At 37.9% G+C, this 24,745-nt stretch overlaps 2 protein-coding genes across 8 annotated transcripts; both read right to left on the reverse strand.

Annotated features, from left to right (window-relative positions):
- Positions 1-33: 33 nt before the first annotated feature.
- On the reverse strand, positions 34-10,557 carry tnip1 (TNFAIP3 interacting protein 1). 6 transcript variants are annotated; one of them, XM_077608944.1, is made up of 18 exons: positions 10,426-10,557; positions 9,402-9,576; positions 8,961-9,107; positions 8,783-8,868; positions 8,623-8,676; positions 7,852-8,061; positions 6,824-6,918; positions 6,128-6,329; positions 5,721-5,813; positions 5,541-5,606; positions 4,126-4,257; positions 3,917-4,045; positions 3,712-3,834; positions 3,501-3,626; positions 2,702-2,785; positions 2,187-2,387; positions 1,846-1,933; positions 34-1,337 (listed from the first exon to the last, which is right to left on the reverse strand). In XM_077608944.1, exons 2-18 carry the CDS (start codon positions 9,532-9,534, stop codon positions 1,207-1,209), a joined length of 2,100 nt encoding a protein of 699 aa, XP_077465070.1. In that variant the 5' UTR covers positions 9,535-9,576; positions 10,426-10,557; the 3' UTR covers positions 34-1,206. The 6 variants fall into 6 exon arrangements, with proteins under 6 accessions (XP_077465070.1, XP_077465071.1, XP_077465072.1 ...); XM_077608945.1 differs by having other exon boundaries at positions 7,852-8,022; positions 9,387-9,576; XM_077608946.1 differs by having other exon boundaries at positions 2,187-2,297; positions 9,387-9,576.
- Positions 10,558-13,517: 2,960 nt separating this feature from the next.
- Positions 13,518-24,279, reverse strand: anxa6 (annexin A6). 2 transcript variants are annotated; one of them, XM_077609368.1, is made up of 25 exons: positions 24,184-24,279; positions 23,460-23,520; positions 21,909-21,993; positions 21,732-21,826; positions 21,543-21,656; positions 21,377-21,467; positions 21,216-21,295; positions 21,081-21,137; positions 20,711-20,804; positions 19,976-20,071; positions 19,465-19,523; positions 19,242-19,364; positions 19,113-19,171; positions 18,883-18,961; positions 18,367-18,448; positions 18,199-18,293; positions 18,018-18,131; positions 16,950-17,040; positions 16,790-16,869; positions 16,306-16,359; positions 16,128-16,221; positions 15,865-15,960; positions 15,731-15,789; positions 14,917-15,039; positions 13,518-13,942 (listed from the first exon to the last, which is right to left on the reverse strand). In XM_077609368.1, exons 2-25 carry the CDS (start codon positions 23,460-23,462, stop codon positions 13,883-13,885), a joined length of 1,983 nt encoding a protein of 660 aa, XP_077465494.1. In that variant the 5' UTR covers positions 23,463-23,520; positions 24,184-24,279; the 3' UTR covers positions 13,518-13,882. The 2 variants fall into 2 exon arrangements, 1 of the variants encoding a protein (XP_077465494.1); XR_013303221.1 differs by lacking the exons at positions 13,518-13,942; positions 14,917-15,039; positions 15,731-15,789; ... (5 more) ...; positions 18,018-18,131; positions 18,883-18,961 and having other exon boundaries at positions 18,233-18,293.
- Positions 24,280-24,745: the final 466 nt, after the last annotated feature.

Below are 24,745 nucleotides of genomic sequence, written 5' to 3' on the forward strand. Positions count from 1 at the left end.
AAGAATAACTTCTGTATAAAAGCACACAAGATAAACATTTAGAATAGATTTATTAAGCCAGTCAATACAAAAGATCTCACATGTGCTTTTGCCTACAGCAAAACAGAAAAAGGCCTGCAAACCAAGAAATACAACCGCCAGTAATCAAAAGAATAACGTTTCAAAAGTGTACGTTTCCCTTCTCATCCCACCTATCAGATTCAGTTCTCAGTAATATGATGCTTCATTAAAAAATAATCTGATTCTGCAAATTTTGAAGCCCTTTCGTCTGACTACCACAAAGCGTCACGGCTTAGTCGATCGACGAGGCAGGTGTCAAAGATTAAACAAGACATCTCAGCCCTGACGACTGTTGCCCGGAGTAAAATAACAGCTGTAAAAAGATAGCGGAACTGTTTACCGTACTGCTCCGGGCTTAAAATGTGCATGATAAAAAGGCATAGTGACATTGGTGATCAAAGAAAGTCATTGAAGTACTGCGTTTAATGAGATTAGGTCCATTATCATGGTGAAAAAGAAAAATCTTGCCTATGTTGTTGCTTACGATGTCCGACACAAACGAATGTCAATAGCTACAATATCTTGAGAATACACTAACAACATTGAGCAGCATTACTAAAAGACAATGATCCACACTTAGGCAATGCAACTATCAAAACAGCAGGTTATAAATAAATTAGCAATCACAAATATGTTTTTGGTATGATACGTCAAAAATCCCCCTGCACCCGCCCACCCTAAATGTTTGTATGCAACAACAATGTTTTGACCAGTTACACATGGGACATTTCTATCACATCAACGTACTCTGAAGTCTTCTGAAATCAATTAACATTAACTTTGTAAATTCACTGGCTGAATTTACCTACGTCCATTGTTGGAATGGGAATGGCTTACTGTAACCCTACCAAAGTTGCTAAATCAAGTTGTTGCAGATTGGAACGCAAAAGTTCAGATTTTCTAGGGGTTTGGGGGGGTTGTCAAGTAGTCCAACCTATTAACAAAAGACTTTATTTCATGAAAAAAAAAAAATTGAAATAGTTATATTCAGAAGTGACAATTCTTCCACAAATAGCCTTATAAAACGCAAGTATAAACAACATTACAATAGGATATCTACAGTTCAGTAGGAAAATGATAGATCACACCTTTTCAAAACAAAACTGATTTCATGCTACAACCCAATTTCCATTAAGCGGTGGAACTTTAGTGCTTTCCAGGATCTATATTCTGTCGCTCCCTTTTTCCAAAACCACCAACACCACCACCCCCTGTTGCTCCTCCTCCGGCTACTGTCGCACCCCCTCCACCCGCTGCTGCCGCTGCTGTGGACTGGTCTACAAATATACACAAAAAAAAACATAAATTTGCCTCACATTGCTTTTTTTACCCAAAAATATACCATCATGAGGCGCCGTAGGAAAAAAAAAAATTAAAGCATCGCTACTGGTGCTAAAGCTATACTAATGCTATTTAATTGTGTTAAATTGAAACATTTTCATCATTTGATTTTTTTTAATAAAACTTAACTTGCCAACGTCAGGGAAATATGAAGCTATGCAATGTTTGAGGGTTTTTTTTTTTATATAAAGGGACAGTACATATTAATGAAACTATACATATTCATGAACATAAAGTTCTCGCAACTTAACATATCAAGTTCATGCAACTTAAAAGGTAAAAGGTCTTTCCTCAAGTTTAGGAACTGATTTGATCAAGTTAATGTTAACTTTCCATTTACATAAAACACCCATAATTGTACAGCACTACTCTTCTGGTTGACTAAATGCCCAGAGAATGTTACGTTGACAAGGGAAACTTCATTGTAATGCCACCACAGCTTACCTGCATTATCAGGAGCCGGTCGTGAACTCTCGCCCACCGCTCTGGCTGTTCTGGGTTGTAGAAATGATGAAGACTGCCACTGAAAACCCTGAGGAGAGAGAAAAAAAAAGTGTCCTCATTCAAACCATACACAGAACAACAAAAAATTCAAACCAAGTCTGGAGTTGGAAATGTTTGCATATTTCAACTAAGTCCATAAGAGTCTCAACACTAAGTGTTAATTAAACGGAACTTAACGACATCATTCACGTGTTCCTCCCATCAGAAAAGGCGCAAAGCGGTAGAAAAGAGAGCCTGATTCTGTCAGTGAGACTGACGTAGGGGCCTTTGAGGACCCTTACCAGGTTAACAGGCTGGAAGTCTCGTACGGGGGGTGGAGCCGCTGCGCCTGCTGCATTGGGCATCCGGGGATGGAAGTTTACGGGCCAGCCCTCAAGGCCCGGCGGTCCCACCTGCACAAAGGGACCACAGTAGGGGGGGCTCAGCGGGCCGTTCACTGAGCCTGACGTGGGGTCTGAGGTACGTCTTTTCTGCTGCTGCCCCTATGAGGGATCACAAGTACACATGTGATCCCCAATTGGTGCACGGACGCTAAACTGAGCCAAAATAGAGGCGGCCTGGTTAGAGAGTGGCCCAAATCGGAACCCCGGATGCGCTGACAAACGTCTATTGGAGTCAGGCAGCACATTTGAGTGTGACGTCCACTGGTCACAAGAGGGCGCAATTTGGTAAGGGTTACCATGAAATCATGCAGGTAAATGTTTGGGGGGGCGTGGGGGTTAAATTGTCATCTATCAAAGCCGGTCTTTCATTCAGGACTCGTGCACAATTTCTCACACACAATCCCAGACGTTACCTGCTTGTGGTGCTGCATCTGCAGTCTTTCTAGCTTGCATCTCTCGGTGTGTTCACGCTGACACTCGTTCTGTGCCTGATGCAGCTGTGGGTCGGCAGAAGATGGAAAAAAAAATTGTCTTCAGAGATGAGGCGACTATTAAGTTCTTTTGAAAAAATAGGAGTGATTATTAGAGCTACTTGGCGATCAAATGACAATTTTCTAAAAAAAATAATAATTAAAAAAGTCAATTTATCATTGCAGTGCATTTAAATGCCACAATATGTTGTGTCAGTGTTATGCTAGTGAATAGCGTTTTATTGGGTCTAAATCAGGGGTGTCAGACTCGGGTTGGTTCGCGGGCCGCTTTAACGTCAACTTGATTTCACGTGGGCCGGACCATTTTAGATATATTATTTAGATTTTTTTTAATAAATGGATTAAAAGAACTGGATTAAAATCCCTGAATATTCAGTTTTTTATATATCTAAAACAATGTTTATTTTAGCTTTTTTTATTTATTTTTACATTTTACAAAATGATTTTTGAACTAAAAACAGAAAAAAATGATTTAAAAAAAAATCAGGACATTTAATATACATCTATATTCTTCATTTTAATTTGATCCTAAAACAGAAAGGCGGCACTCATGATTTACTTTCCCGGGCCACACAAAATGATGCGGCGGGCCAGATTTGGCCCCCGGGCCGCCACTTTGACACATGTGGTCTAAATAATTGAGAGAAATTCTCAATAAAAAAAAAAAGATTTTAAGAATGTACGCTAAGAATCACTAGAAAACACGAGAAAACTCCATCACCTGATTGGTCAAGTTAGTAATTTGAATCTGCAGTCGCTCCACCTGCCGCCTCAGGTCTTCTTTTTCCTCGTTCATTCGCTCCCTGTCACTGCGTTCTTTCCGGAAGTCTTCTTCAAAGATTTTTACCTGATTCCCAGAAACAAACGACCAACAACAACAAATGAGGAGATGAACATGAACATTCCACGTTTAAAAGCATGTTTTGTCCAACCTGTTCTTTTAGAACAGCAATTTGGGTGAGCAGTTCCTGCTTTTTAAAGTTATTGGCAACATCTTGGCCAGGCGGCGGCTGGGAAGATGAAGGCGCGTGCAAATTTAAGGCTTCTTCTAAAGCCTACAAACATACAAAGTCTTCTTTAAAAAAAAGAATGTTGTCGGATGAAAAGTTTTACAGCTTTAGATGCCCCATAACAAACCCTGTTGAGTCGTTGGATTTCTTTTTCCTGGTATTCTCGCTGTTTGCTAAGGGGTAAAAGTTGGTCCTGCAGGTAGTGGACTTTCTGCTTCAACTCGGTTGCTTCCGTGTTGAGACACTCCTTTTCACCCTAAAACACAGCCAGACCATTAAAAAAATTATTATAATGTTTTTCCTTCATCGGAATTTTTCTTTGACTTTATGTTTTACCTGCACATTTTCAATTTTGGACTTTGCTAGCAGCAGTTTCTTGTCGTAGTCGCGCTGCCTCTGCTCTCGCTCGGCTTCCAGGTCAGCCACGGTTTTCTGGGAATCGGCGAGCCTCTGTCTGAGGTCCGTGATCTGTTTAGTCCAATTAAAAAACATTTACTGGGAGGGGATTGATAACTATATAATGTCAAGTAGGGCTTCCACAAATGATTTTGATGAGCGACTAGTCAATTGTTTTTGGAGCCAGTCACCTAAACGGCTGATAGAGGAATTGTATACGTTACTATCATATTACTCATTATTTTCCAAAGCAAAAGCAGGTGTTTGGAAATATTTAATTTTGATTATGAAGAGTGATCTGTGGACCAGGAAAATCTGATCATTTACTTCTACATTTTTGTTTTGTTTGAAAAAAATCAAAACTAAAAAATACAATATTTACATTATTTTTATCCACGTATTTCCTTTTCTTTTTCTTAATATCTTCTTTTACCAAGTAATCAGAATTAAAATCCAAGAGATATATATACACATGGTAGTCGGGCAAATTTGTTATTTAAATGAAATTACAATACCAAACGTGTCGAGGGGAGCAGTCAACCAACCTAATGACGCAGATGGATATGGATCGACTTTGGTGGTTTTATGGAAGGCAGCATGGTGTACCCATCACGAAGAAGCGTCAAGTTCGTTTTGAGATATACAGCATGTGACTACATGCGTCTATCGGTCTATGTATGTCCCCCCCACCCCCCTTGATTGCACCACAACAGGAGGTCAGTAGATACAAGAGTGGTTAGGGGGAATTCTCACTGACAGCATATGTGGTAAGTCTGCACAGATAGCTAGGCTATTGCAAGAGCATATCTTTTCCACTCAAGCGTACACCAGACAGCTGCGATACTGTCATTTAAAAGCTACATCCTTTTTATTGTATTTCAATAACAACCGGTCCATTTAGATTACATCAATTAGGGGGAAACTAAAACGTCACACACAAGCATCACTCTAGTTAACAGGACTATTCTCACGCATTCACACTATTTTAGTCATGTTATGCAATGTGTTGTGTTCTACTCTGGGTGAAGCTACAAAACCATTTTGACCCCAGCAAAATTTGCGAATGTTACAATTGATGTGTGCATACCTGTCAACCTCTGCCGATAAGTGCCCTTATAAATGATTATGATTCCCCTTACAAACCCCAAAAAGACCTTACAAACACCGTACGAGTCGTACGGTGTTTGTAAGGTCTTTTTGGGGTTTGTAAGGGGAATCATAATCATTTATAAGGGCACTTATCGGCAGAGGTTGACAGGTATGTGTGTGTGTAGTAGAACTGAAACGTGATATACTAGAGAGCAAATCTTTCCTGTGACTCACAATGAGGGTGATGGCCTTAGTCATTACTGTACCTTCTGTTCAAACTGTGACTTCATTGAATTCCACTGAACGTCCCACTGCTTATTCACCTCCAGTACCTGTGGGACACATGACACAAAACCAAATGAGTAAATAGTAAAATGCATACCCCGCAAAAAAAAAGCCCACTACTAAATAGTAGAACTAAAATGACAAAAGAGGAAGAGACCCACATCTTTTCTTTGTTTCTCTAGGAGCTTGATCTTCTTTTCATAAACCTCAACATCACAAGGTTTACTTGGGCTTTTCTCAGCAGCTTTTCCACTCTGGGGGCGCACAGAAAAATCCGACATGTTTCACACCAAGTGGAACAAATGAATCTGTGAGTTTAGAAAATTGTGCTAATGTTATTCTCCAGCAGTGGTGAATAACATTTGACATTTTTTAAAGGTTCATATTTTACCATGATATAAATCGCAACTGAGAATAAGTGGGGGCTCAGACAAATAAGTGTAACTCATAGAGCGGAAAATATGTTAAACAGATGCACATCCCACAGCCTTTTTATTTTTGGTTTTGATTCAATAGTGGATTTTCTTCCTCACGCATTACAGCGCCGCCATCATTCCATTTGATTTACCTTCTGAGGGGTGGAGGCTTCCGTCTTGGATCTCACCACGTCACATTCTTCTTTAATTGGCTCCTCTTTGGTATCGGAAGCTTCAGTGTCCGACGCCACCGTAGATGACGACGATGAAGATGCTGCTGCTGCTGCTGCTGTTGATGCCACTGCTGCTGCTCCTCCTCCCGTCACAAGCTCCTTGAGTTTCTGATTTTCCTGCCTGAAAATAGCAAAGTAAAACACAAACCTGAAAAACAGGCAAGAAAGAGCAATTCCAGAGGTCTGGGAAAATCCTACAATGAACAAGAACACAGTGATGCTATAGTTTTCTACTAGAATTTCAGCACTGATAAAACAGTACATTTAATTTTCTAAATCAAAAAAGCACGTTTGTTTGATCATAGTTCAAGGTTTGGGGTTAGGTTAAGTGCAAAAGTTTCCCAAAGCACAAGAAAAGCAGAAGTGTTGCAAAAACTGAGATATTGGCTAGACGTCCAATTCATATAGACTTCCAGTCAAAATGAATTGAAACAAGATCTGAAAAAATAAAGAGTACTTTGTTGTTTTTTGACATGCTGAAGTTTTCCTTTTAATTTCAAATTGGTACTTTCTACTACCATTTAAAATTAAAGATAGCTCAAACATATTGGTTAGAAAATTACAACCAGTAAAATCAACAAAAAGTGCAGCCAGATTGACTTTTTTTTTAATTACCTCAGCTGTTCTAAATCTCGATTCCTGATATGATGATCCTCTTCCATTTTTTTCCGAAGCTCATTGTTCTCCTGTCTGAGCTGCTCACACAGATTCTGCGAAGAAAAAGTAGGTTAAATACATTGTCAATAGATGCTACTCCACTTAGCTCCATTTGAAGTGAAAGTCTGTATGAACAAAATTAAGAAATACCACTGAGCGAGCCTATTATGTAGACGCACTTGCTTTTTTATCTGATGTCAAAACTCAGTTTTCCCCCTCTAAATCGCATTTACCATAACTAGCAATAGAAAATGTCATTGTGCAATAACAAAACGAAAAAAACCACTAATACGAGTATGACAATTTAGATATTTTTTTCCATTCACTGCTTGATTTATTGACTTGGTTGCCATGTTAAAATAAGTGGTGTCAAATACAAATTATTTACAATACGTGTTCAAAATTGCTAAATACCAAATGACAAAATTAAACTAAGAACTGTAAGCCTGGTTAAAACATTCCAGCATAACAAAGGCTCACCACAATTTAAAAAAAAAAAAGAAAAACCTTTAAAATAGCCTCTGTCGGGCGTTGCATCTCATTTTTTTTTTTTAAATTGGATGTTTGGTTTTTACTCCACACCCTTTGAAAACAGGCAACACCTCGTATTTTTCTTTTTTCTATACGACTTAAGAAATAAGAAATTTGCCATTATAACATCAGCTGTCGTCCAGGTTATCTATTTTAGAACCAGTCAATAGTTTACAATAAAAATAACACTTTCAGATATGGATTTTTGCCTAAACTTGAACCCTTTTTATGGCATTTGTTGAAATTCTATGAAATAAATTTTTTTTAAAAAGTTACCAGGACATGAGTTTTTCAAAATAAAAATAAAAAATATAAAAATCATCCAAAGCATGTGTGATGTTCCCCATCAAGCATTAAAATTGTCAATAAAAAAACTCTAAGTAAAAAATGAAAAATACAAACAGAAAAAAACCTGAAAAATAAAAATAGATGAGTCATTTTGTCCTTTCATTTACCTGCAGAAGTGACGTCCTCTGTTCATTCTTTTGCACCTTAGAAGAAAGATGGTGAAACTCCACAGCCATTCGACCAAGGTGAGCTAACAGCTGGTTAGGGTTGGACTCTTCCGCGAATAAACTAAAGGAGCTCTCCAATTTCTTCAGCTGGCTTGCCAGCTCGACATTCTCCTGTGGCAGGAGGGGGATTACTCCAACAGCCGACCGGGCCTGAAGATACACCCACCCACATGCTCACTAGTCAATATTTCCTCACGAGGTAAATCCGTATCTATAACGTACATTTCAAAAAGGAACCACACAAAAGGAGTCATACAGTTACTACTTTTTACAAGTCAAACCAGTTGAGCTCCTCTGATGATTTTAAAAGACTAACAAATTTAAGTCAATGGAATGATATTACAGAAGGTTACTGTACCAAAACAAGCAGAAATACACAGGTCACAGGCGCTAGTGTAAAATTCTGAATATCATACCATTTATGTCATATCTACCAAGGCATGAAATTACTATGTCCCATAGGATGCAGCATGTGACTCAATCATGTGATTCCAGTTAGTAATAATCCTGGACTTTCCCCTAGTTGACTCAGGCTAAAACTACCAGTATTGAATCAGCTGTTAGTTCACCAGGATAGATTTCAATTCTTGGGAAAATGGGTGTGTACACACGCATGCAATTTAGATAGCTCAGCAAAACCTCGGCAACTATTACTGCTTTATTTCCAAAACGGAAAGCAAAAGTCTGCGTCAAAATAAGACGGCTACGTACGGTCAAGGCATCCGACGTCCTTCTGTCCATATTGACGAACTCTAATAAGGCGTCCTGTAAAAAGCCTACGAGTTAGGTAATAACAGCAAACACGGAGGAGCCCCTCAATAAAAGTTCCGCTTATTTGAAATGTTGTAATCTTGGCAAACTTCACACTCACATTAAGTCTGTTAGGCTGAATGGCCCTCGCTAAACAGCTTGCATCCGCTTCTTTTGGCTCAGCCGTGGAATGCAAACAAGGTTTACCTTCAAGTGAAACAGTAAGCCACAGTTGACACCACTCCACTCCCCTCCCCTCATTTCACAAACATCCAAAACATTAACAAATTGAAACTTACTCTGCGTTTCGGTCTGACCGTGACCGCCGCCCGCGCACAGACTGGCCGCAAAGCTGGAGGACTTGAGCGCCTCGTTGTCCCGCACGAGTTCCTCCACTCGCTGACGAAGCCTGGACGCTTCTAACTGAGACTCCTCGAGCAAATTGCCTGCAAAGACGAGGGTGTTCAACTTTACCCAGGCTTAGTTGCCACACCAAGAATGCAAAATGATGTTTTGAAGAACAAGTAACACTCCTTCAATGAGTCATAGACACGGGATGGATAGTAAATCTTACCCACGTTCAGGATATACTACATTTTTCTTTGACGGTGCATGTCTGTCACTCTCCTATTTGTTTTATTTGGCTATAGCAATAATTCTAACATATTTAAACGGATTGCTAACCACATAAACTATCAGGTTTGGATGTACTATTTTGGGCTTACCAAGGCTCTTAAGACCTTTCATCCTCTCCCTCAGCATACTGTTTTCCTCCAGGAGCTGTCGATAGCTGCTCCCTCCAACCGCCTCATCCCTGGTCTTGACATCACTCCCACCCGGATCGTAGATGCGATATGGGCCTTTTCCTTCCATTGTTTTGCTCACTCGTTAAGCATGGTCCTCAGAACTGAAGAGCTAAAAAAAATGAACTTAGTATTAATGATTTGAGCAAAGCAATGCTGATTAGAGAGCAAACATAGTAAAGTGGGACAAAGATCTCTATTCATTTGGCCTGAATTAGACTCATTTTATTCTAGTATGGTTGTCAGGTCTGTTAATTTACTGACGGGATGTTATTGATGGAGAAAGACATCCAAATGAATGAACGCTCATACCTGTCAGCCTTCCCAGGTAAAAATGAATTGGACATCTAATAACAAACTAATTCAAATTCACAGCAGAGTGATAAAACCACATGATTGGTGATTTATTATCATCAACTGAACTAAAAATAGGGGATTTAACTCGCTTCATTCAGCTAAATTTCCGAGTCATAACCTGGTCTTTCCTGCCCTTCCTTAAGGGCAGCCAATGAGTTAAAGAAAGACATTTTCATCAATGAAATAGGGCGTTCTAAATAAAGCTATGGGCTTAAACAGAAGAAAAAAATTCTGCAACTAGAGGATTACAAACATACATTTGCATTCACACAATGAAAACATTTTTTTCCAACACAAAGAGGGATCATAACTACAGCAATCATGTCAAATGATTTTGAACCCCCCAAAAAACCCACCAAAATATACAATATAAATCTCTCAAATTCTGGACACAAACTATCCAAATGATCGCTACCTTGATTAGTAAAAGCAGGCTAATATTAGTTTTCGCTGTTGTCATGCAAATGACTAGCAACACCTCGTTAGCTGTCGGCTAGCCAAAACTAGATAACAATGGGAGACAGGAAGCAGCGCGTTCCCTTTTAAGCGCCTAACATAGACACTTTTACCGAAGCGTCCTGTAAGGCAGAAAGCGTGGAGATACCTGACAAAGTAACAAGAAAAGCGGCGTCCTTTTTGACACAATGGCTTTCCGCTAGCAGCGGCCTCTTGTCTCTGTGCTCAGACATCTACTGCGGAAGTGGTTGCTGCTATGCCGTAACACGGGAAATTCCACCCGACGCTTGATGTAAACAGCGATGAGTGACAACCAAAGCGACCAATCAGCGAGCAGTAATGAGTGACAGTCCGAGCAGCCAATGAGTGTGAATATCGGTCCCCTTCACTTTTTACTTCGATACTGCAACAAGTTTTACAACATAGTACGAGCACATCTAATATATAACATGGAAAAAATGACCCATAATGTAATTTTAGCATGATTTTGTGACTACTATACTTATTATGTTGACTACCAATTTATATATATATATATATATATATATATATATATATATATATATATACATATATATATATGTATATATACATATATATATGTATATATACATATATATATATATGTATATATACATATATATATATATATATATATATATATATATATATATATATATATATATATATATATATATATATAATGGGTCATCAAACTTTATATTATCCAGTTAAATGTTACATACACTTTATATATATAAATGTAATGTCCACAACTATTGGCAAGATTCACTTGTATGAGGTTTAATGCAAATCCCCCAATCTGAACCTCTGAACAGTGTCATATGCAAATTATTATACTCCACTTTGCTTTTTAAAATAATGTGGAATTTTAGTAATGTTACATCTATGACATTATGGATAATTTAATACAACACTGACATCTTGTGGGAATTATCAGACCCCCTAGGCTTCTTATATTTGGTTAATTCCCAAATTCTTCATCATTACAACAACAGAACAAATAGTTTAACATGTGCAGGATTATTTTAAGGTAACCTCACAGACATTCTAACTTGGCAAGGAAGTCCGGCAGCTTCATCATTTTGAGTACTGTATGTTCTCTACAGATTTTTTTGCATTCTTCTATGGTCCCAATAAATGGGTTATCTCAGATAAATACTAAATAATCTAGCAAAAAGTAAACAGAAGGTGAATATAATTGCTTTGAGTTAATTAAGCACAAAGGTTTCACTATAAATCAATTCAACAAAAGCTACTTTAATAGGCTTATAAAAAGCTGGCATATTCAGACACAACATATATTTAAATTGTGCATTTGTTTTTTTATGTATTTATGTCTGTCAGTGTTTGATGTAGACCTCATTTTTTGATTGGAATCAATACTTAATATTATGCTACAATCTCAAATGCCTAATGAGAATAGTATAAAGTTATAGTACATATACTATAATAAATTATGAATGATTAAAAATAACCCTCATCATGTTAAGCAGCTGAGAAGCTTAATGAATAAATAACAACAACAGCAACTAAAATCCAGCTAGAGTAATCTGGAATGATTTTCAGAATGATTTACAAAAGATTCATTTGAATTAATATATTCAAATAAATTGCTAAAAAATACTTATCTATATGATGTATTTGACTGTATTATATGTATTATGAATTTTGCTATTATTATATCAAATTCAAAAGGTTAAAAATTCACAGTGTTGCTCAATAATTGCACCATAGATGTTAATCATTAAGCAGAAAGTTTATTTAAAAAATATTAAACACATAGTATTAAAAAAATAAAAACTCACCCGCTCATTTTTCTGTGTCTGAAAGGCACGTAATTTTTAAGGAAACTGGTGAATAGTGGGGAAGCAATTTCACTGTGAGACTTGGGGAATTCCCAAAACCACGGCAAACAGCCTGATACTATAGGCTCAGCGTGAATACAACCTGGTGTAAGTTCAACTTTATATTCTTCCTTCACAGAATGACTCAACAAATATTTGAAAAAATAATAAGCGGCCGTAAACACGGCTGTAAAAGCAAGGGAGATTTTTTTTTTCATTGGCAAATTTTGGAAATATTTCTTCTCACAATGCATCTCTTTTATATTTTCTCACATACATAAGTGATGATTGAACCGAGTATTAACAGGGTGGGGCGTGCCATTAAGCCTTAGTGCCGCAGTCTTTTTTTTGTTGTCTTGGATTTTGGCTTTCTGCAGGGGTTTTCCTCTCCACACATCTTGTTTTTTCTCTTTCCTCTTTTGAAGACAAAGACAGGCTAAAGCAGCTGTACTCGCTTACTGTGTGCAGTGAACTTGAAATAAGAATGTTTTGCTTCAATGTCATTATTTGGGCCTTTAAGAGTCAAAATCCAACAACATGCAGGGAATCCATTTAATAATCTCTACCCCCACTTTTGTAATAAGTGAGTACCGGATAACTAAACACAATACAGTTTATTTACTAAATGGAGTGGACATTTTATTAATATGTACACAGTTTAGTAGATTGACCCTTATTTTTAATTAGTAATCTCTGGGTACAGATTACGATAGATTAGAGCACATGTGTCAAAGTAGCGGCCCGGGGGCCAAATCTGGCCCGCCGCATCATTTTGTGTGGCCCGGGAAAGTAAATCAGTGGTGACTTTCTGTTTTAGGATCAAATTAAAATGAAGAGTATATATGTATATTAAATTTCCTGATTTTCCCCCTTTTAAATCAATAATTGTAATTTTTTTTATCTTTTTTTTCTGTGTTTTTAGTTCAAAAAACATTTGTGCGAAATCTAAAAATATATAAAAAAGCTAAAATAAACATTGTTTTAGATCTATAAAAAAACTGAATATTCAGGGCTTTTAATCCATTTATTAAAAAAAAAAAATCTAAATATTATGTCTAAAATGGCCCGGCCCACGTGAACTACTACTGAATTTTAGGTACAAATTTGTATATTCTTGGTGCCGATTAGTAAAATCTAGGTAGTTTCAGTAAACCTTGGGTGCAGATTATTATACTTTGCATAGTTTACCTCTAAAAATATTTTCCGTCATGGATAAGTTGCGTTGTTTTTTTCTGACTCGCGATCTGCGTCCTCTTCAGACATTTGGCAGCCAAAAGATCAATTATTTTAGAGGGCGTTTCCTTCTGGTAAATAACATTCTGCTCTGTGCAATGTCCCAGAATCAAAACAATGAATGAAATGAACGATCTGATAACATGCAAATTTGAACACTTCTTCTTTATTCATAACAGGATGTCATGAAAATGGAATACACGATAGGGAAAGTTGAAAAACATTCGAGCTCGCTGGAACATCAGTAATGTGATGTGACTTAGTGATTTATTCTGTTGTTTGATTCAATGGATTTAATGTGTTTTGGGGGGCACAGGTGAGCCTGCAAATATAGTATGGTAGTAATAATAGGGGGCGATCCTACTTTGCGTTTTTTACGATTATCGCGGTCATGTTTGGTCTACATTATCCGCGATATTTGAGGGATTACTGCAGCATAACTTTGTGATAAAAACAGTCAGTGGTGGGCCTTTTTTTACTATTTATCACAGCAATGTACCATGTTTAATCTTCCCCTCCACATAGCAGCAGCAGGGTTTTGCGATAATCTCCGGAAGTGTCACCCTGATGAAAAGAGAGGAGAGAAAACAAGCATTAAAAGCAATAAAAGTATATTCATATTAGTATCATGTTATTCTGACCATTTTCAGACGAAAAAAAACATTAAATTTTTGCAAAAATGAATGACAACAATCAATGCACACTGAAAAGAGTCAAGAAATTGAGTTAAAAAGATTGAAAAAGATTGTACGTGCATGTTAAACTAATATATACAGTAGATTTATAATTTAAAACAATTCAAATAAAAAAGTAAAATATTCTTCATTTACCTATCCAAACAAAGCAGCTACTATGAGACATTAGGGAATATTCAGTGTGTATAAAAACTACCTGTTCCTCTTGTCAGATTAAAAAAGGCCCCAAAAATATTTTCGGCTATGGTGTGTATAGTAAAAGTGAGGCCTGATCTAAATTAATTACTGCAATTTCAGTTTTGCAAATAGTGGGAATTGCTGCTATTTTATTTGAATAATATGTACTACCTTTTCCACACAGATTAATGTACTACTTTCTCAAAAACCCATTGTTGTAGTCCTTCACACTTGAACTTTATCTACTACAGAATACATTGCACATCATCTAGTCATTTCGTAAATAGAAAATATTTTTGCAAAGCCAATATGAGGCAATGTGCTTACTGTATTTATCTGAATATATGTCAGTGTCATTTCATGTGGAAGTTAATATAGAAATGTTCCTGGGTACTTCCTGTCTCTCAAGCTGTCAGCCAATCATGCAACAGATATAGAAAGGAAGTTGAGCACACAAGGGAAATTCCTAAACAGCTGTGCAAAAGCCACAGACCAACAGCCCACCACAAAGAGGCTATAGATTACCGCGGCCCCCTCGCCTCACTTGAAGACGACCGTGTGCGACATGCTCCTACACGATGCAACGGAACAAACGGGCCGAGACAAAACAAAGCAAGATGGGAGCGTTAGTGCACATCGACGCAGACTTACGATCATCGTCTCTACCTTGATGAATTCATGCAGCGACGAGTCCTGAGTTTCTTTGAACTCTTTACGAATGTTGAAAAGATCGATTTCGCTCCGGGACACCATAATGCGGATCAACGCTCTGTCATCTGTGCCGAGACCCTGCATGCAAGCAGTTAGAACACAACAGAACAGACATGAACTCTTCACACGCTACTCATTGGCTGGCTAAATAACTGGCTTCTCCTACTGTGGAAAAAAAGATGACATGAGGACAGATTTGCAAACCTTCTACACCAAGTACTAAATATAATGTCAAAAAAATGTTGTTCTAGGGCGGCCCCAGGACCCAGTGGTTAGCGTTGGCTTCACAGTTCTTGTGTCAAGGTTTCGATCTGAGGTCTGTCCTCACTGTGTGGAGTTTACATGATGTCCCCAGGCTTGCGTGGGTTTTCTTCGGGCACTCCAGCTTCCTCCCACATCCCAAAACATGCAGGGCAGGCTGGTTGAACACTCTATATTACCCCTAGGCATGAGTGTGATTGGCTGGCCACCGATTCAGGGTGTCCACCGCCGTGACCGGCCGTTTGGTCGCCGGACTTTTGGTCGCCGGACGTTTGGTCGCCCAGACGTTTGGTCGCCCGGACGTTTGGTCGCCCGGACGTTTGGTCGCCGGACGTTTGGTCGCCCGGGTGAATATAATTTTGAGAGCTGGTTTCAACAGTAGATATTTAGATATTAAACTCTCTCTCTCATGGTCCTCAAGATCAGCTTGGCTCCAGCACACCCGCGATACGTGTGAGGATAAGCGGTTCAGAAAATGAATGAAAAAAGGAATTTCCATTTCACGTACCTTCATGGCTTTGTACAACCGGTCTGCAAAATAAGAAGGTTGGTTCTTCACACTGCGGACTACAATAGAAAGCGAGATTTAGGATGAAGATCTAAACCCTGAGTTTTTGATTCTGTTTCAAATCTTGTATTTACCTAGGGCATAAAAGGCATTTTTAACATCTCCGGACATTTCCTTTTTGATGATTTGTTCGATGTCCTTGTTGGAGAATCTGACAAACTCCTGGAAAACTGAATAGCGCAACAGGAATTTAGGACCAAATATGAGCCACTTTGCACTCATTCGTCACTGATTATCGGATATTCAAGTCGCATTTGATAATTTAGGGTTGCCAAACTGGGAGAAAAAGTGTGACTTATTGTCTTTAAAATTCGGTCAATAGGGGGGTGTGGTTTACCTTTCCTTAGATGAGGAAAGCTCCTGGTGCACAAAATACTCATGAACTTCATTACCCTGTCATCAGAATCAGCATTACATGCATCAGCAAGCTCCTGTTAACAGGAAACAAAGCCAAATAAATGGTAAATGAACAAATCCCTTGTCTTGATCCAATATGTATGTACAAATCTACTCACTTGAGCATCTGTATTAGCTCTTTCACAATCTGCAGGGCCTTCTTCTCTTGCACCCTGAGCAGGAGGAAAGCACAAATTATGTAATCACAGAATTTTGTTTTGCAACACACATTTGGCACATTCTGCTTCTCCAAAGAGAACATTTTCCTGTCAATCAGGATGGGTGACCAATTTTTTCCTGTTATCTCAACGTTTAATGGATGAAATTCAAACGAATGTTCTGGTATTATGAGATGGCCTGCTGAGATAAACGTAGGTCATGATGTCATGGTACTATTCCTTTAATTCACAAACTAACTAGTAATCAGATTGCATTACCTGTCTGAAAATGATGTGTATAGCTCTACTTATCATAGTACATGGACTATAGCATTTGGCCCCTGGGCCGCCACTGGACAACAGAGCGTTTAGAGCACGTGTCAAACTCTCATGTCAATGACAGGGTACGAATTAATAATCTAGTATCATAAAAGGGTTATACTACCTGGACAAGGGAAACCAAGATGCAGCAAAAGTGACCTGATGTGTCAGATTCAATTGCTGACTCTAGTGATTTCTTATATGCTGTGAAGTTAAGGTGAGAATTATAAATATGTCACATTGAAATATTCCCACCGTGAAGCCATTGCCGCAAATAAACTCACCTTCCTGGTAGGCGGCGTTCATGGCTTGTATTTCTTCATTGCTCCTGGTGACCAGGATCTCAATCAGCGCATGTTCGTCTGTGCCAGCGCCCTGCAGAAAAGACCGGAAATCCCCACAGTGTACCAGTAAGAAGGCATCATAACAGTATCGAGTTTTACGTAAAGTGAACTAAGTGGGATTTTTGGGGGTCATGTAACCCGCAGCCAAAAAATGTTGGAATGCCACTCGTTCATTTTTTAATAGCCAACTTCAGGCATTATGGTATTGATGCCTAATTGTTAAACGCATGCCACTTTTGACAGCACTGATGGTTAAACAGCAATCCTAATCAGATTTTCTGGGAAGTGCTGCCCCCTGGTGTGGCTGTGTGTTACTCGATAGTACTTGAAAGATTAATACTATATATAGTATGCAGTTTTCTGCTGACTGTCCCAATCAGAAGTACAGAGTTTCACCAAATTACTGTCTTCGTTATGTTCACTGTGCGTCTCCCCCGTTTCCGACCCCCCTAGTTAGGTTTGTTAATTTTTCCCAATTTTTATTATTTGGATGGTTATTTTACAGTTATATTTTCAATTAAAACCTTAAGTTGTGCACCAGCACTTCCCTCTCGTTTGCCCGCTTCCTGCGTTCCACTCTGCTCCGCAACTGAGGCAAACATAACGAAGAAACAGAAAACACTTCCATGCCGACGCACACAAACACGGGATTTGAATACGCAGGCAGGGGTTGATGACAATAATGAACACCTGGGTCACACAAGGGACAGCAGGTGAAACTCACATACAATCACGCAGACAGCCATAAAACCCCAACAAAACATGAGAAAAGCATCACCACATTTAGTAGAGTTTGATTGACTTTTATCCTAATGCTGCCCAACTGCCGTGTACATTTATGCTCTCTTTTACCTTTTCCATCATGCCCACAAATGCCACGACTTTCTCGCAAAATTCCGTTTCTGATCTTGTTGACTTTATTACTCCAAAATTCCGTTTTACAAATTCCGTGCAAATAGATTTGACGTCGCTGTCAATGATAGTGAATGAATCAACTGTAAACATTACCTCAATGGCTTTTCTCATCATTTTGGCATCAAACTCCGCTGGGGTCAACATGAGACCAATAATCAGCCTCTCTAAGTTCTTTGACAATTCAGACTTGAGATCCTTCATCAGATCCTGCAACCAATTTGCGCAAAATTAACTCAAACGGAACTACTTCCAACAATTAAGAATCTTTTCTTACCCTCCCCAGAAGTGATTTAAAGGTCTGCCTGATCTCTTGTCTCTGTTCATTGCTTCGATGTGCAATGATCTCAATAATTGCATCTTCGTCTGTTCCTGTAGCACGTAAAGACATTACAGTCATTATTTGGTAATTATGCAAATGTAAAAAAAAAACAAGATGACATACCAAATCCTTTCATGGCCTTTCTTAGTGCTTGTGCATCAGCAGCAGGGTCAAAACTGGATGAGGGGACAATTGTTGGCCTCAGCTGAAAGTGGAATGAACAAATTAGATTTTGCTTTAGCAACACAATAAGGTGGAATTTTGTCTTGACAAAGATCGAAGTGTTTAAAAGGCAATCACATGAACAACTCTATGGTATTGGTTGAGTTGAATTACCATTCTGTATCAGGTGTTTAATGTTTTTAAGAAAGCGTGAAATCTGAGTTAGAGGTTAAAATGAAACAATGAAAATAAGTAATAACTTTAATAGGGTTTGTTAAAATCAAATGTGAATTTTTTTGGGAGCAAAGCAGGAGCAAATGCCAAAATACTGCAATTTGCTAACCATCGCAGCCTATCTTTTCACATGGCATGCAATAAAAAATAATTTGTTATCACTGCAAAGGCTTGCGTTTCACAGCCAAGCCAAAACCATGCAATTATAACTGCACTTGCAGCACATAAAACGGCCAACCAAACCTTGACTTTGGTCATGGAACTTATTTCCCACATCTTGTAGGCTATTTGAGCTGCTTCAGGGAAGAACTCTCCAGCTAAACTGCAATGATTATTTCATTATTTGCACTTTCGGAACCTTACTCGAATCATTAGGAAAGATTTTAACACTTATATCCAAAAGAATGGAGCTTTAAGATGGTTGGTCCGGTCTTCCCTTAGTGTAATTTATTCAACGTAGTGCATTCACTTACTCATCATCACCTCCACATAGATTTAACAGAGTCCTCTTGTAATCCCCTGATGTGTCATCCTGTTGTCAGCAAGCACATATGAGGGCGATACTCATTTCCAGACATGGTTTTTTCCAGCTTTTTCACTACCTTAATCATGTTGTAAAGCGACTTCTCATAGCCGAGCCGGAAACACTCTCGAATGTCCAACATGTCTATTTCGGAGCGACAAATCATGATCCTTATCAGTGTGTCGTCAGCTGTACCGAGACCCTGGAAATAAAGCACAGATTTATCGAGGAGCAACCTTTAGGTAAACTGTGTAGAATTAAACCTTAGTTTTAATCATAATCATTGGAAATTTGATATTCACCTTCATGGACTTGTAAAGACGTTTGGCAAAAAACATGGGAATACTGCGTATGCACTGGACTGCGAGAAAAACAAAGAGGTTGTTACTTCCAAAATGTCTTTTAATATCAAACACATTAATACAGTATTTGATGTATTTTGTAAGTAACATTTTGTATATGAACCATATTATACTATTATTTACCAATACACAACTTATGTCCAAGTTACGTTGACCAAATGAACCACAGAATTTTGAATTATCACATTGAATCTAATTTAAAAAAAAACAGATTATTTTATTGTGGTATTTTTAACAGTCAAAGAATATTTCCTCTAGTCACATTTTTGGCACCTTAAAGGCAAAGACATGTACTAATAATATACATGCCAGGGGGAAAATTCAAGGTGTCTTAGAGTAGAAATCGTCATTTGTACTTGGTGCTCTCATTCCCTTTAAACAACTTTCAACACAACAACAAGGACCCCCCAAAAAACAAGATTTAATGATTGTTCATAAGTAAAAGACTTACCAACAGCAAGCATTAATCTCTCAAAGTCTCCAGATAGCTCGTTCTTGATGCTTTGCTCTATGGATTTTTCTCCAATCTTCTCATATGCATCAAAAACTACAAAAACAAGGTAATGAAGATAGTGTAACTTTGAAAAAATAGGCAATCATTTCTTCATTAAATTGGCATTCTTTCATATTCCCATTTCACCAGGCTTACTGCAAAATAATTAAATGGATATTTTATTTATCCCACAAAAGTAATAAAATTGCCAAGTAATTATATTAAAACAAACATTTGGATTCATTGTATAGACATAGCCAAAAAATTAGAAACACATTCAAGAAAGATATTGAGAATTGATTTTTCAAAGTTAAATATAAGATGAAAAAGACAACATTGGAAAATTGTCACATGATCGTTTTTGGGAAGTAATAAATATAGTAGTAGTCTAATTATGCAACAGAAATAATCAACGTTATCATGTGGAATTGTAATATTCCTGTATGTTCATAGTACTTATGTTCATATACAATATTAAAATAATGAAAAGTAAAAATATATTATGAGGAAAAATGACAGAAAATATAGATTTTGAAGTATTATTAAAAATATAAAAGTTATTCTAATAGAGGTTTTCTTGACATCTTATACAGGGAAATATAAGTTTGACATTAAAATCCCAATCACACTCAGGTCAGAGGTAAAACGTTGAAATGCCACACGTCTGCGATAATTCCCTTGGCGTGCACTTACCCATTCGCAGGTGGGTCACGCTGCGGTTTCCCAATATCATGATGAATTTGGCCTCATCTGTCCCCCACTGCTCTTCTCCAGCGGCATAAAGATCCTTTAAGTCGAAACAAGAGGGTGACGAAAAGGACATGTGATTACAAAAGTCATAAACAGTTGTAAAGGTTTCAAAGGCGTAAAGCAGGAGTGTCCAAAGCGTTCTTATGGAAAATTTGCTGCTGGAGGTGTATGTAATATGCCAATTGCATTTGTATACAATCAAAATAGATTCACTCATCCCCTTTAACTGATTCATATGTTTATAAAAGGATAGTTAAATTCATAGTACTTTTTCGAATAGTACAGTGGAATAATTAGTAGTTGAGATTCTCACTTGCGCATCTTGTTCCACCAGATCTCCATCTATAACACCCGACTCATCTCTGGTCCCCTGAAATCAGGAAAACAACGGCTTGAGGAAGTCACAACAACGTACTGCTCTGATACCTCCAAACTTCAGCTTCCTAACCTGAATTAAAACAACGAGCATCTTCTTAAAGTGACCTGAGGTGTCACTTATCACATCATCCTCCATGTTTCTGCCATAGGCTTGAAACAGTCAACACATCAGAGTCAAGTTGAAAAAGATCCCCCAAAATAGACCCAAAAAAACAACAACCCTATTCTCACCTTCCTTGTATGCTTGAACCATGTCATGAATTTGTTGGTTATTTCTTGACACCAGAATTTCAATCAAGCTCCTCTCATTGGTTCCCGCTCCCTTATGATAAGAGCAACCAGTTTAATATAAATACGACTCAATTTTCCACATGTAAAGGTTGTCTAAGTGTCTTACTTTGAGTGCATCTTTTACTTCTTTGGCATCATGGTAGGCTGGTGTTCTCATTAGACTCACAATAAGTCGCTCAAATTTACCTGTCAGCTCATATTTCAAATCATCAATGAGATCCTGTAAGGTAAAATGGTTGTATTTAGACATGTTACATTTGTTTTTGCATTTATATTTACTATTTATATGAAACACCTTTCCAAAGGTACACTTGTACGCCGCAATGACTTCCTGCCTCTGAGCATTGCTACGAGAAGTGATCAGATCCAAGATGGCTTCTTTATCACTGCCTGAGGGGCATCACATACAAATGTGAGTCCTTCATTCCTTAAAGGTGTTAAAAACATGCTCACTTTTCACATCCATACTCACCCATTCCTTTCATTGCATTGAATAGCGACTCAGCATCAGCGCTGGGGTCAAAATTGGGAGCATCTTTTATTGTGCCTCTGAACACCTGAACAACAAATTACTTTGAATAAATTTACACCCTCCTTTGACACTTTTATTATTCATCTTTAATAAAATAAAAATATGAAACAACAGATACAGTCATCTTTTTCCATCACGAGGCAATACAGTACCTTGAGATACGAGCTTAATGCGTTCCTGGACCGAGCTCGTACATCAATTTACTCGTATCTCAAATCAAATGTTCCCATAGAAAATAACTAAATGCAAATTAATCCGTACTGTACTAGCTTTAACAAAAATACTAACACTTGAGGATTCGGAGATGAATATTTATAGGAGTAAAAAGAAAGCGAATGCTTATTTTTTGAAGAATCTTGAAGTCAAACTGGTGTTCAATTGTATTAGCTCGAAAAGCAGTTGTCCGACCCCCGTGTTCACAAAAAACTTCCATGTATTTGCATGCAAGGATCTGCACGTTCACACAGGGCAAGGACGAAGGGGATGGGCCACTGGTGTGCAGCAAAGAGTCAGGTTACACAAAAAGCAGCCCCCACTGTAGGACTCCTTCTTACGTGTAAAGAATAAACATATGAGTTAGGAACGCGCCCCGTCGAGACCAATCGGTCCTCGGTGGATTTGATTTTGACCCACTACGTTTGTGACTATATGTCTATTCTGCAATATGCAACGTCATCGTGAGCTGTGGGGAAATAGCGTTTAGTGCAGCAGCTGCCATCCCGATCAATGCCGTTTTAGGGCAGAAAGCCAAACGGCACTTTCCAGCGTACACTCCCTCGACAGATGGACATTTTCACTGTCATAGCAACAGAGCGACCAAACAAGCCCCTTAGCAAACCAGCTTTTAAGAAAAGTGTCCAAGTGGGCCTCTTATAAAGAGAGTCTGAAGAAGAGCACACTAAGCATTAAGGCTGGGAAACCCCTGAAACAATACGAGTTGTGCTACAAGACTCACAACAATGGTTATCTCCTAACATGGTGATACAACAATTTTCAATACATGCTCCAGTAAATCAATCTATAATATTGGACAATAAACAGTTAAAGAGAAAACAAGCTCGTTCTAAATGGGAAAATTAACAATCTTATTTTTTTCGCAATGTCGCAGACAATCTGGCTCACAGATTATGAAAATATTTCACTGTGACATTCCTATCAATAAATACAGAAACACTATATATTATTACAACAGCCTTGTGAAGAAATGTGTGTCTTATGTCAAGAAAATGTTTAAAATACGATAGACAATATTCCGGTGGATTTTTTGTTGTTGCTAGTAGCCTTTTGTTTTTTTATTAAACAGTGCTAGATTTTTTTAAAACATATCTTGGCAGAAGCATATCAATATTGTAGTGGGTTACAAAGTATTGCGGCATATCGCCGTATGAATATATTGTTGCATCACTAGACAATTTTGGATCCTTTATTAATTTCTACCTTCATTCATACAAGACGAAAGCCATACTTTCACAAAAATGAGAGTTGTCTTACCATTTTTGAACTGGTCGTTAATGTGCACTACACAGTGAAGAGGTCAAAGTTCAGAATCCAACTGGGAAAGCATTGGAGAAGTGTATAAGTGCATTAGAAAAATGTCATTCATTCCCACTGTACTGAAAATGTGAAGTCTCTATATCAGGACATTAAATAACATTTCCTATAAGATGAAATCTAAACTCAGTCATATTGCCTCACTTTTGCTTCTAAGGATTACTTCCCAATTCTAATGAAACACAGGAAACATTGAAAAATGTATTTTCTCTTCATTTGACTCACAAAAGAAACCAAATATTCAACAGAGTAAAACAAGACAATTTACTCTGTAAATACTATTGGATTTGAATCAATACATGCAAATAAAATAAACTGTATCTGAAATAAATGATCCCTATTCATTTTCATGTGCAGCACCACTGCTTGTTCAAGACACAACTTTGTCTTTCCAAAAATAGAAATAAAATGCAGTCTCAGGGTCTGGGCCTCTACTGTTCATGCGAGGCCACGCCCCTTTCTTGTACCCCAAATTTTGGACACTTCCATAGTATAAAGTACTTTGAAAACTTTGAAATCACCTCCAAACAGTCTTATTTCAAATCTTTTCACACTGGATTGAATCGCAAGCTGTCGTGTTGCCTTAGAAGACGTCAAAAAGTCTGAAAACACGCTTGATGTGTTCTCGTAAAGAAGCAAAGTTGAATAAAAAAGGGATTACTACCGTTTTCAGGACGGAGGTTGGGTCGAAAAGAGTGCAGAATGGCTCGATCTTTGCGGACCGTTACGTGTCCTCCCTGTGCGGTGACGAACACTGCAGAATGTGACGCCCATGCGCATTACGCACAATTTCACGCATCATTTTACTCCAATTTTACACCCATTTTCACTCACGGATGGCAAATCTTTAGTCGAAGCGAGTTAATGATTCCTCTGTGTTTAATCTGAAAAAATATTACATATTAAATAATATATAAAATATTAACCCTTACAAGGCACTCATTGGATTCATTGGCTCAGTCGCTCCACCCTGTCAAAATGGATTGGACGTCTAGCGACGTCAGTGGCAGGCAGTGGGTTTAATACTAGGAAAAAATTATCTAATTTAGAGATTATCTCGATGCTATGAAACAATGTGTATTGGTTGAGTTTTTTTCAGTATTTTTTTAAAACATTTACTTATAAAGGTATTCATAAATGCGAAAAATTGCTATCATAAAATACAGTTAGGATTCTTTTTTTTTAAAGCCCACCGATTCACATGTACGTATGCTATATATAGTATA

The sequence above is a fragment of the Stigmatopora argus genome, chromosome 9, assembly GCF_051989625.1.
Source record: "Stigmatopora argus isolate UIUO_Sarg chromosome 9, RoL_Sarg_1.0, whole genome shotgun sequence".
In the NCBI taxonomy this organism is placed as follows: Eukaryota; Metazoa; Chordata; class Actinopteri; order Syngnathiformes; family Syngnathidae; genus Stigmatopora; species Stigmatopora argus.